At 45.7% G+C, this 13080-nt stretch overlaps 1 protein-coding gene across 9 annotated transcripts in view; it reads left to right on the forward strand.

The window, feature by feature from the left end:
* LOC309397526 (uncharacterized protein) overlaps positions 1-13080 on the forward strand; it is a 73450-nt gene that overhangs the window by 7531 nt on the left and 52839 nt on the right. For 3 of the 9 annotated variants that reach the window (XR_014176277.1, XR_014176278.1, XM_081963621.1), the window contains exon 1: positions 11022-11099. Coding sequence is in view for 4 of the 9 variants with exons in the window: in XM_081963616.1 (XP_081819742.1) it covers positions 3938-4435; positions 4699-4813 (613 nt within the window). In the remaining 5 variants the exon portion in view is untranslated. Of the gene's footprint in view, positions 1-3878; positions 4436-4698; positions 4814-11013; positions 11100-12202; positions 12632-13080 lie in introns of those variants that run through there. The other 6 variants (XM_081963619.1, XM_081963615.1, XM_081963618.1 and 3 more) reach the window with 4 other exon arrangements.

A 13080-nucleotide genomic window follows, 5' to 3' on the forward strand; every position in this document is an offset into this window, starting at 1 on the left:
TGTTTCAGCCAGAAGAACTTTTCCTGTCCCTTCTCTTATGTCAGCCATCTCCCCAGCAAGGCCAACTTTCTGTCCGCCTTCTGTGGCCATTCCCTTCTTTTGCAGGCTCCAGAGAAAAGGAAAAGAATAGACATAGTCCTCTACTTACGACCAGAATTGAATACAAAATTCTATTGCTAGAGGAGAAAGTTGTTAAGTGAATTTTTCCCCATTTCAGAATTTTTATTGCCCTAGTTGTTAAGTGAATCACTGCAGTTGTTAAATTAGTAAGATGGTTTTTCAGAGAATCTGGCTTCTCCATTGATTTTATTAGATCTCAAAAAGTTATGACACGACCCAGGGACACTGTAACTTCATAAACACGACTCAGTTGCCAAGTGTCTGAATTTTGACCTCAGGACCATGGGGATGGTGCAACCTCCGTAAGTGTGAAAAATGGTCATGAATCCTTTTTTCCATTGTTATTTTGAAGGATCACTGAATTACTGCCAGTCGAGGACTATCTGTGCATGGCTGGCTTGATATTCGCTTTCTCAGGCAACCCTTTACGATGACTACTGACCTTGTTGGACCCCAGGAGTATTCTGAGTTTCAACTCCCAGAATTGTGAGCCTGAGGGAAGAGGGAGGGTTTCTCAAGCATAGCCTGCCTGGATCACCTTCAGCACAGGAGGAGGAGGAGGAGGAGGTGGGAGGAGGGGATCTCCTGAGGTGCATCAGCCAAGGATTTTGCCAGTTTCTGACTCTGATCTTCAAGAAAAGGAGCTTCAACAAAGATTTCCTCTGTGTTTAGTTCCCAGACATTAAGAAGAAAAAGTTGTAAAACTCTATAGAATCGGCCACCTATTTGGAAAGGCAAGACTTGTAGAGAGACGGTTTCCTTCCACTCCCATGCCCATCATCCCTGGCCCCAATGTTCCCTCTAATTTTTTTTCAGTGTGAGCGGAGAAATATAGTGTTTGAGCGGCACATTTTCATGCCTGAGCATCTGAATTTTTTTCATAGATGTCACCCAAGACAACAACGAAATCAGTGTTATTTGAAACTCAATTCTACCATGTAAATATCCATTAAGTAAAGAAATCTCCCTATACAGGTAGTCTTCAATCTACGACCATAATTGAGCCCAAAGTTTCGACTGCTAAATGAGACATTTGTTAAGTGAGTTTTGCCCCATTTTACCACCTTCCTTGCTACATACAGTTAAGTGAATCACTGCGGTTAAATCAGTAACCTGGTTGTTAAATCAATCTGACTTTCCTACTGACTTTGCTTGGCAGAAGGTTGCAAAAGGAGACCCCAGGACACTGCAACCATCCTAAATATGAGGCAGTTGCAAAAGATCCAAATTTTGATCATGTGGCCATGGGGATGCTGCAGTGATCATAAGTGTGAAGAACAGTCCTAAGTCACTTTTTTCAGTGCTGATGTGACTTTAGTCATTAAGTGAACTGTTGTAAGTTGAGGACTACTTGTATTCAAGTTCAATGCATGACTTTCTATGGGAAAAGGATCAAAACTCCCCTCTATCCACATTTTCCATACTATGAATTACTTTATATGCTTTATACTTTCCCCCTTACTATCCAATAGTCTGCAGTGATATTAGCAAGTTATGAATAAATTACCAATTGATGTAGATTAGCAATTGGGGCACATAAAGAAACAAACAAAAAGGGGGGAGGAGGGAGGGGGAGGAAGGAAGGGAGACACACACACACACACACACACACACACACACACACACAGAGACAAAAAAGGAAAGAGAAGAAAGAGAAAAAGAAAGGTGAGAGGAGGGAGGGAGGATAAGAAAAAGAGGCAGAAAAAAGAAAGAGAGAGAAAGAGAAAGAAGAAAGGAAGGAAGAAAAAAGGAAGGAAAGAAAAAAGGAAGAAAGAAAAGAGGAGAAGGAATAGAGGCCAAAAAAGCAAACAAGGAAAAGTAGGAAAAACTTTCACTGGAAAACACTATTTTTCCATCAGCGCAAAACTTTCCTAAACAAGGTTAATTTTCCGGATTTTGAGTTTCTGGTCTAGGCGGACCAAGAAGCCTTTGTTTTCTTTTTCTTTCGAGCAATAAAATCAAATAAAATCCACGGAGCACCAGCTCGACTCCCCCTCCCTGCCAAAAAAACCTCGAGCCCCAATGCTCTGAACGCAGAGGCTGGATTCAGACAGGTGCCCACCCGGCGTGGGTTTCCACTTGCTTGCATGGCGAGCACCTTCCGCACATCCGCATCTCGGAAGCGGAGGAAACAGCGGGGAGCCCAGCCATGGGGACTTGGCCGACAAACCTCCACGGAAGCATCCTCCGCACGTCCCGCGGAGAGTTTGCTGTTGCCGCTGCTCCCCCCCCCTCAATAACTTTGATCCAGGAGGGAATGGCCTCCCTGTCAATCAGCCACGCGCCGGCGGAGGGAGCCCAATCATAACCCTAGGCAGCCACATTTCTATTGACCAAATGCCCGCCTTCCTCTGGGTGTGTCCAGACACTATAATATCCCGACCGAGCTGATAGAAGCCTCCTAGCCGCCTGCAGCTTGTCCATCATGCTAAAGATCCCTGCGCGGCAGTTGGAAACTGCTGCGCTGTGTTTTGTTGCCACCTGCGCATCCGCGCACCCGCGCAGCTTAGAGGGAACATAGCGCTGGCCCCCGTGGAACCTGCTCTGTTCTGCTCCTTTGCAGGAGGGGTCTCCCTCGTCAGCGCTTGGAGGGGAAGGGCAGCCCCCTTCCGGAGGGAACTGAGCATGCGCCTGGCTCTTTCGGGAACTCAAAACTTCCCGGGAAAGGCTGGGAGCGTGTCTGCTTTTTCTGCGGCGTCCGATTCTTCTTCCCTCCGCTGAGAAGCTTCGGCTGAGCCAGGAGGCCGAGAGGCTGGAAGGGAGTCTCTCTCGGGTGGAGATCCAGGCGAGACTCGGGAGTGAGTGGGGCTGTTTCCTCTGACGCTGGAGGGGAGCCTGGAGCACGCAAAGCTTCCTCAAGCTCCAAGGGGCGGAAAGGGGAGGGAGGGAGGGAGAGTTCGAGGTCCCATGTTCCCCTGCCACCCCGTGGAAGAAAGGGACACGCAGGGCAGCACCTGCCGCGTTTTCTCCAGGAAGGAAATCGGGGTCGCCAGAAAGAGGGGACCCATCGACCCTCCGTTTCCTCCGGCAACCCTCTGCATGCGGGGAGAGGGAGAGGCTGCCTTCCCCAAACACGCAGAATGTCTTGATTCCTGGAGAATTTCCTGCAGGTTTCTCGGCCCTTTTCCAGAAGGGTTTTTCCCTCGCCTCCCCTTTCCTGGGCCCAGAGAAGCCACCGGCCAAAGTCCCCCCCCGGTTGCCTTTGTATGCAAGGCTGCAGTTCCGTGTGTGAAGAGTTGAGGGCAAGGCGTGTAAGGACTGGAACCCGCTTTCCTCCTTTCCTGCCTTTCCCCACGTTCTCTTTGGCGTCTCTGCCGGCAGGCAAACAAAGAACCTGTTACAAGAAGGGCCATTCATTGGATGGTGGCTTCTTAATTCTGGCTTCTGGCGTAATTCTTTTTTTTACTAGAGACATAATTTGGGTTATGCAAAGGGTTGTAGGCAGCAACAGAAATGATTTGATATTAATAATTAGGGAATAGAAACCCAAATCATATTTTAAATGTACTTATCCAGTATTTTGATTCCTTGATAAAAGTTGAGGTAGAAGAGTCCTAGCAGACTTTCCCCAAACATAAACAAGTATATCTAATATCCCCCCCCCCCAAAAAAAAAACCCAATTGCAGAACTTGGTGGGTTCATAAGAATATTGTTTGCTTATTTCTTTGTTTGTTTATTTATGTATGGAGGAGGATGGTCAGTATTCAAATTTCCCACCATGTTGAACATCCTTGTGTTTTCCATTTCAATTCTGTAGCCGTAATTTTTTCTTGATTCCTCTGGAGACCAAAGTATCTTGTGAAGGAATTGGGCTGAATGGTGTTAGGAGCTTTGGCCAGACCTCTTGTGATTAGGAAGACCTGGGGAGAGTTTGGAGTTGGATTAGAGAGCAGAGAGAAGATGGAGGGACAATGCCCAGGAGATGCAGGAGCTGGAAAAGCCCATCCAGCTGCTCAGCCTTGGAGCTGTGGGAAGAATGAGGGAAGTCCTGGGCAGAAGAGCCAAGAAGAGGAAGCCAGCAGTTCAGAGGTTCAATTCTGTGACTTCAGAAAAGTGCAGTTCCAGGAGGGGAAGAGTCCCCGAGATGTTTGCAGTCAACTTCACCGCCTTTGCCATCAGTGGCTGCAACCAGAAAGACACACCAAGGCTCAGATGTTGGACCTGGTGCTCCTGGAGCAGTTCCTGGCTGTCCTTCCCCCAGAGATGGAGAAATGGGTACGGGAGTGTGGAGCAGAGACCAGTTCCCAGGCGGTGGCCCTGGCTGAAGGCTTCTTGCTGACTCAGGAGACTGAGAAGATGCAAGAAGAGTTGCAGGTATGAGAATGTAATCTTGGAGATTCTAAAGAGAATCTTTCTGAATTTGTCAATGTTTCTATGGCAGAACTTTCTGGGATTATGAGCTGCAAAGATATCTTGTTCCATTCTTCCAGACGATGAATTTGGGTCCATTTTTCTATTGTGGCTTTCCAGAGTAACCGATGAACTTTGGTGTATACTAGGCTGAGTATTCAATATTGATAATTCACTTCTATCCCTCTACTCCTCCTTTCTTTCTCGTGCCACATCTTCTCCACAAGTCCTTGCAACCTATCACCGAGTATCCCCAGAGGTGCAAAGATTCACCGCAATCCGGTCAGAAGCTGCTATTCAGGGAGAGCTTCCATGAAGGTCAAAGTCAGGACATCAAACCAGGTAACATAAGGTCTTTCCATGGGATATGAAGTTTGGATATCCATCCATATGATTGTTTTGTTCGTCTTGAGTGGAATCTCTCTCTATCTTTTAACTGTCTGCTTCTTCCATTTTCTGTCTCACAGATAATCGAAAGCTGTCCTTAGTATTTTTAGAACCACCTTCTCTTTGTGATACAGCTGAAAGAGTGGCTGAACTTCTGCCTCAGGTAAGAGGAGAAATATTGGAAAGGTCTACGAAACTTGGCATGGTTTCATTTTACTCTGTATATTTTTCAATGAGTAATATAGCCTTTTCCAAGTAAGAGAAATTTTAGAACAGATCATTGAAAATTCACACTTGGCATAACCTACCTGTCTTATCTGATAAGCTTTCTCCACTCTCCCTCTTCAGGCTCAGATCTCATTGGTCAGATGTTGTCTTGTCCTGAGATCTTCCTCCTGTCTCCCAGGGTCATTCTCACTACCATTACAAGCTCTTCCAACACTTTCATGAAGGTGTGGAGTAGGGGAAAGGGTTGATCCCTCAGTGGATAAAGCAGTCTATTGGCAAAAAATATCTGATGGATTTCCCCTGTGTTTCCTTCTGCCCACTCTAGGAAGAATTGGAGCCAGTGATAAGTAATGGGTTTAATATCCAACTATCAGTCAACTAGGGAAACTATTTTACTTGGTTTCAATGAAAGGCATCACAATCCTCCTAGTGTGATGAAATGTGCTTCAGTTGTTCCATCAGCCAAAAGCCATGTGATCCCATTCTGAATTCTCAAAGGATGCCCATTTTGTTCATGGGGTTTCTCTGCTTGAATTGGTGAAAGAGAACTGCCACATTATTCTTGGGAAATTTGTTTCCTTGTTCAGGATCTTGTGTCTTTTGAGGAAGTGGCCGTGCATTTCTCTGAGGAGGAGTGGTCTCAGCTGGATCCTGCCCAAAAAGCTCTCCATGGGGAAATCATGCTGGAGAATTCCAGGAATCTGGCTTACCTGGGTAAGAACCCCTGTCTGTGCTCAGAAATGTAGCAAAGGGATGGGTGGGTGGAGGGCTTAGAAATCTTTGATAGAAAGATCACTTTTTATTTATATCCTGCCTTTATTATTTTTTGCAAGTAAGTTAAGGGAGTGGACACAACCAGTACTCCTTCCTCTTCCTCTTGTCCCCCAACGATAACACTCTGATATGGTTTTGGCTGAGAGAGACCGGCCCAAAATCACCCAGACAGCATTCATGCTTAAGATAGAACTAGAACTCACAGTCTCCCAGTTTCTAGCCTGGTGCTTTAACTATTGGACCGAACTGACTGAGATGTGCCCACTTGTGTTCTGAGTTTGGCATCATTCGAAGTTGAGGATGGGAAGATACTGCCAAGCAGAAGTTTTATTGACTTTGAAAGATTCTGCTCTGAAGACAGATGGAGATTTTTCACCAAAGTTAGCAGCTGGTGGGTGTGTTGCTGCCCCAGCATTATACAGTGTCCAAACCCTTTTTGGGAGCTTGTGGCCACAAAGAATTATCCCAGGTCCCCAAGCGGCTAAAACACACTATCGCTCAAAGATTAGATCAGGCATTTTGTCTTAGTTTTGTTGGGATGTCACCCAATTCTGATACATGAGAATTGGTGGGATCCCATTTCAAAATCTGTCTTTGGAAGCACCGTAGTTTGGGATCTTCATGTTTGTCGCAAAAGAGCCAAAATATATTGATGATTCTTTTGCTAAATTTCAGATTTGTTCATTTTCCTAGTTTGCTACATTTTACATTTTTCTCTTTCAAGGTTGTAATGTGCAAGTGAATAAGAATTGTAAGGAACAATGTCAACCGGTCCATCCAAAAGAGAAAAACAGGAATTTTGCCGATCAGATGCAAACAAAGATTGATGAAATAAACCGATTACAAAGTGAAATTAAAAAAAGTTTTCCTTTGGCCAATCATCTGCTTAACCATACAATCATCAATACAGGAGAAATACCATATAAACATATGGATTGTAAAAAGAGCTTTAACACATCCGAGTATCTCATTTCCCATAAAGAGACACATTCAGAAGACGAACAATATAATTCCATGGAATGCGGAAATATCTTCTGTTGTTATGACTCCCTTAAAATCCATCAAAGGAATCACACAGGAGAAAGACCCTATAAATGCACGGAGTGTGGAAAGGCTTTTATTTGTAGCACTAGTGTTGATTCCCACAAGAGAATCCACGAAGGAGAGAAACCATTTCAATGCCTGGAATGTGGAAAGAGCTTTACTTGTATCTGTCGTATTAATTCCCACGAGAGGAGCCATACAGGAGAAAAGCCTTATAAATGCATGGAGTGTGGAAAGAGCTTTACGAGTAACACTTATCTTAATATTCACAAGAGGATCCACACAGGAGAGAAACCATATCAATGCATGGAGTGTGGAAAGACCTTTATTCGTATCAGTCGTCTTAATTCCCACAAGAGGATCCACACAGGAGAAAAGCCTTATAAATGCACGGAGTGTGGAAAGAGCTTTAATTGTAGTACTAGTCTTAATTCCCACAAGAGGATCCACACAGGAGAGAAACCATATCAATGCGTGGAGTGTGGAAAGAGCTTTACTCGTCGTAATGGTCTTAGTTCCCACAAGAGGATCCACACAGAAGAGAAGCCATATCAATGTCTTGAATGTGGAAAGAGTTTTAGATGGAATTGTGCTCTCACCTCCCATAAAAGGATCCACACAGGAGAGAAGCCATATAAATGTATGGAATGTGGGAAATGTTTTAAGAAGAATTATGATCTGGCTTACCACAAAAGGAGCCATACAGGGGATAAACCATATGAATGCTTGGAATGTGGAAAAACTTTTACTTGTAACAGTAGTCTTAAAAACCACAAATTGATCCACACAGGAGAGAAGCCATATGAATGTATGGAGTGTGGAAGGACCTTTACTCGTAGCAGTCATCTAAATTCCCACAAGATGATCCACACAGGAGAGAAGCCCTATCAATGTATAGAGTGTGGAAAAGGCTTTAGGAATAATTATCGTCTTACGTCCCATGAAATGATCCATACAAGGAAAACAACTCCTATGAATGAATGGAGTGTGGAAAAAGCTTTCCAAGAAGATTCACTCTTGCTTGCCATTGAAAGATTCACAAATGGGAGAAGCCATATCAATAAAGGTGATGAAAATAACTGAATTCAGATATACTGGGTGAGACGGTGACTAGAGATAATCAATAAGACAGAAAGTTGAGTTTAGTTTAGTTTATTAAATTTATAAACCGCACCCTCTCCCCGAAGGGACTCGGGGCGGTGTACAGACAATAAATATACAATAAAACAACAAAGCAAAACACCAAACCCAGACAAACCAACTTAAACACACAGTCCGTACAATAACCAAACTAACAATAGTTAAAATAGTTCCAATTAAAACCAATTAAAACCCCAAAATTTAAAAATTTAAAATGCCATCCAGGAGGGTCAGGATTAGATTATACTGTATTTCTGATTTACAATTACAATTGTGCCAGGCCAGCTAATTTGAACAAGTGGGTCTTGAGTTTCTTACGGAAGGAGCGGAGATCAACAGTAGTTCTAATATCGGGGGGGGGGAGGTCGTTCCAGAGGGTTGGGCCCATCACAGAGAAGGCCCTACTCCTGGGCACTGCCCGCCCGCATTGCTTAGCGGATGGTACCCGGAGGAGTCCCTCTCTGTGAGAGCGGATTGGCCGCAGGGATGTGTGGGGTAGGATGCGATCCCGCAGATAACTAAGTCCTGAGCCATGGAGCGCTTTAAAGATGACAATCAACACCTTGAAACGCACCCGAAAAGCCACAGGCAGCCAGTGCAGCTCGCGCAGGAGCGGTTTTACATGGGAGTACCTAGTACTCCCCATTATTGTCCGCGCGGCTGCATTCTGGGCCAGCTGTAGCCTTCGGGTGCATCTCAAGGGGAGCCCCATGTAGAGAGCATTGCAGTAATCGAGGCGGGAAGTCACCAGGGCATGAGTGACTGTGCGAAGGGCGTCCCGCTCTAATAGGGGGCGCAATTGGCGCACCAGGCGAACCTGGTGGAACACCCCCCTAGCCACGGCTGTCACATGATCATCCAGCGACAGCCGGGAATCTAGGAGGACGCCCAAATTGTGCGCTCTGTCCACCGGGGGCAATTGTTCACCCCCAATGGCCAGAGATGGAACATACTGGCTAAAGCGTAGAAAGTAAGTATTATTTAGTCTAAATCCAGTCGTGTCACTGGTTCTGCAACCCAACAAGACAGACACAGATTTCAGAGGATAATTAGATCTGCAGAAAAAACGATTATTACCAACCTGCCTTCCATGGAAGACCTGTACAATGCACGAGTGAAAAAGAGGGCTGTGAAAATATCTACTGAGCCGTCACATCATGAGCATAAACTGTTTCCACTCCTACCCTCAAAACGACGCTGAAGCGCACGGTACCCCAGATCAACTACAGAAAAGGACAGTTTTTTTCCACAGGCCATCTCTCTGCTAAACATAATTCCCTCAACACTGTCAAACTATTTACTAAGACTGCACTACTATTAATCCTCTCATTTTTCCTATCACCCATCTCCTCCCACTTATGACTGTATGACTGTAACTTTGTTGCTTGTATCTTTATGATTTATATTGATTGATTCCTAATATGATTTGATTGCTGATTTGTACCCTATGACTATCATTAAATCTTATGATTCATGACAAATGTATCTTTTATGTACCATGAGAGCATATGTACCAAAACAAATTCCTTGTGTGTCCAATCCCACTTGGCCAATAAAGAATTCTATTCTGTTCTATTCTATTCTATTCTATTCTATTCTATAAACCTGAACACGTTTATATTCTGTGGACGAAGGTTCAGATGAAGAGCTCTGAAAAGGAGCCTCAACTGTAGGAAGTCCTATAAATACATATGCAAAGGTTTTTCTCCAGTGAAGGTGCCAAATTCTCTTTTCCTGTGGAATGAGAAAGTCCCAGACAAAAGCTAAAATTGATTTTTTTTTTGTATCTGTCCACCTGTAGCCTCAGATTAAATTAAAGAAGTAAAGTTGATGTGATTGTTTAACAGGCGGTCGATATATCCCAAAGGAAAAGGGGAATTCAAAGTATTCTGGCATCAGAAGCTGTCGAGCATCAACTGAGGAAAGGGACTTTTGAAAACTGTAGAGCCTGAAATAAAGTTAGGGCAATGGCTGCAGGAATTGGCGGTAGAGATCTGCTACATTGGGATGTGATGCAATTCACTAAGGATGTGATGAATTCCCCCCCCCATTTCAGGATTTTTATTGCCCCAGTTGTTAAGTGAATCACTGCAGTTGTTAAATTAGTAAGATGGTTTTTCAGAGAATCTGGCTTCTCCATTGACGTTATTTATTAGAAGATCGCAAAAGGTTATGACACGACCATGGGTCACTGTAACTGTCATAAACACGACTCAGTTGCCAAGCGTCCGAATTTTGACCACAGGACCATGGGGATGGTGCAACCTCCGTAAGTGTGAAAAATGGTCATGAATCCTTTTTTTTGCATTGTGATTTTGAAGGGTCACTGAATTATTGCCAGTCGAGGACTCTCTGTGCATGGCTGGCGTGATATTCGCTTTGTCAGGCAACCCTTTACGATGACTGCTGACCTTGTTGGACCCCAGGAGTATTCTGAGTTTCAGCTCCCAGAATTGTGAGCCTGAGGGAAGAGGGAGGGTTTCCCATGCATAGCCTGCCTGAATCACCTTCAGCACAGGAGGAGGGGGAGGAGGTGGGAGGAGGGGATCTCCTGAGGTGCATCAGCCAAGGATTCTGCCAGTTTCTGATTCTGATCTTCAAGAAAAGGAGCATCAAAAAAGTTTCCCTCTGTTTTTAGTTCCCAGACATTAAAAAGAAGAAGTTGTAAAACTGTATAGAATCGGCCACCTATTTGGAAAGGCAAGACTTGTTTAGAGACGCTTTCCTTCCACTCCCATGCCCATCATCCTTGGCCCCCGTGGAATCTGCTTTGGTCTTCTGCGCCTTTGCGGGATCCCCTGACGTAGCGCCCAGAGTCCACCAGGGGTCTCCCTCGTCAGCCCTTGGAAGGGATGGGCAATCCCCTTCCGGAGGGAACTGAGCATGCGCCTGGCTCTTTCGGGAACTCAAAACTTCCCGGGAAAGGCTGGGATCGTATCTGTTTTTTCTGCGGCGTCCGATTCTTCTTCCCTCCGCTGAGAAGCTTCGGCTGAGCCAGGAGGACGAGAGGCTGGAAGGGATTCTCTCTCGGGTGGAGATCCAGGCGTGACTCGGAGTGAGTGGGGCTCTTTCCTCTGACGCTGGAGGGGAGCCTGGAGCACGCAAAGCTTCCTCAAGCTCCAAGGGGCGGAAAGGGGAGGGAGGGAGGGAGAGTTCGAGGTCCCATGTTCCCCTGCCACCCCGTGGAAGAAAGGGACACGCAGGGCAGCCCCGCACCTGCCGCGTTTTCTCCAGGAAGGAAATCGGGGTCGCCAGAAAGAGGGGACCCATCGACCCTCCGTTTCCTCCGGCAACCCTCTGCATGCGGGGAGAGGGAGAGGCTGCCTTCCCCAAACACGCAGAATGTCTTGATTCCTGGAGAATTTCCTGCAGGTTTCTCGGCCCTTTTCCAGAAGGGTTTTTCCCTCGCCTCCCCTTTCCTGGGCCCAGAGAAGCCACCGGCCAAAGTCCCCCCCGGTTGCCTTTGTATGCAAGGCTGCAGTTCCGTGTGTGAAGAGTTTAGTGCAAGGCGTGTAAGGACTGGAACCCGCTTTCCTCCTTTCCTGCCTTTCCCCACGTTCTCTTTGGCGTCTCTGCCGGCAGGCAAACAAAGATAAACTAAATAAATAAAATAAAACCTGTTACAAGAAGGGCCATTCATTGGATGGTGGCTTGTGAATTCTGGGTTCTAGTATGTTTTTTTTTCTTTGACTAGAGACATAATTTGGATTGCGCAAAGGGTTGTAGGCAGCAACAGAAACGATTTGATATAATTAGGAAATCATGTTTGAAATGTATTTATCCAGTATTTTGGTTCCTTGATAGAAGTTGAGGCAGAAGAGTTCTAGCCGACTTTCCCCAAACATAAACAAGTATATCTATTAAGACGCCCCCCCCCCCTTAAAAATAACCTATTGCAGAACTTGGTTGGTTCATAAGAGTTTGGGTTGTTTGTTTGTTTATTTATTTATTTGTGGAGGAGGATGCTCAATATTCAGATTTGCCCCCCTGTTGAACATCTTTGTGTTTTCCATTTCAGTTCTGAAGGCTGGAGATCTTTCCTGATTCCTCTGGAGACCAAAGTATCTTGTGAGGGAAGAGGCGTTTGGAGGTTTGGCCAGACCTCTCGTGATTAGGAAGACCTGGGAAGATGCATGGGTCCATTTTGGAGGTGGATTAGAGAGCAGAGAGAAGATGGAGGGACAAAGCCCAGGAGATGCAGGAGCTGGAAAAGCCCATCCAGCTGCTCAACCTTGGAGCGATGGGGAGAATCGGGGAAGTCTTGGGCAGAAGAGCCAAGAAGAGGAAGCCAGGAGTTCAGAGGTTCAATTCTGTGACTTCAGAAAAGTGCAGTTCCAGGAGGGGATCCGTCCCCGAGATGTTTGCACACAGCTTCACTACCTTTGTCGTCAGTGGCTGCAGCCAGAAAGACACACCAAGGCTCAGATGTTGGACCTGGTGCTCCTGGAGCAGTTCCTGTCTGTCCTTCCCCCAGAGATGGAGCAATGGGTGCGGGAGTGTGGAGCAGAGACCAGTTCCCAGGCGGTGTCCCTGGCCGAAGGCTTCTTGCTGACCCAGGAGTCTGAGAAGATGCAAGGAGAGTTGCAGGTGTGAAAATATACCATATTTTTCAGAGTATAAGATGCACCTTTTCCTCCCAGAAAAGAGAGTGAAAATGTGCGTGTGCCAAAGGTTCTGTATTTTTGGCCTGGGAAACCCCCCCCCCTTTGCAAAAATGGACGTGCAGAGGGTTTGGGAGTCTTGCAAAGTGCTTCTGGGTGCTGGGGAGGGCAAAAATGAGCAAAAAATGTGCCATTTTTGACCCCCCCTAGCCCCAGGAGCACTCTACAACCCTCCCAAAGCTCTGCCTGCCCTTTTTTCCCCTTTGCAACAAATTAGGCGTGCAGAGGGTTTGGGAGGCCTGCAGAGTGGAAAAACTATTTTTTTTTAAATTTACCTCTTCAAAATCATGGTGCGGTTTATACCTCAGAACGTCTTATAGTCCGAAAAATACAGTAATCATTGCAGTTCTCAAGAGAATCTTGATGAATTTGTCG

Source organism: Natrix helvetica (assembly GCF_964273705.1).
Source record: "Natrix helvetica genome assembly, chromosome: 1".
NCBI classification, from domain to species: domain Eukaryota; kingdom Metazoa; phylum Chordata; class Lepidosauria; order Squamata; family Natricidae; genus Natrix; species Natrix helvetica.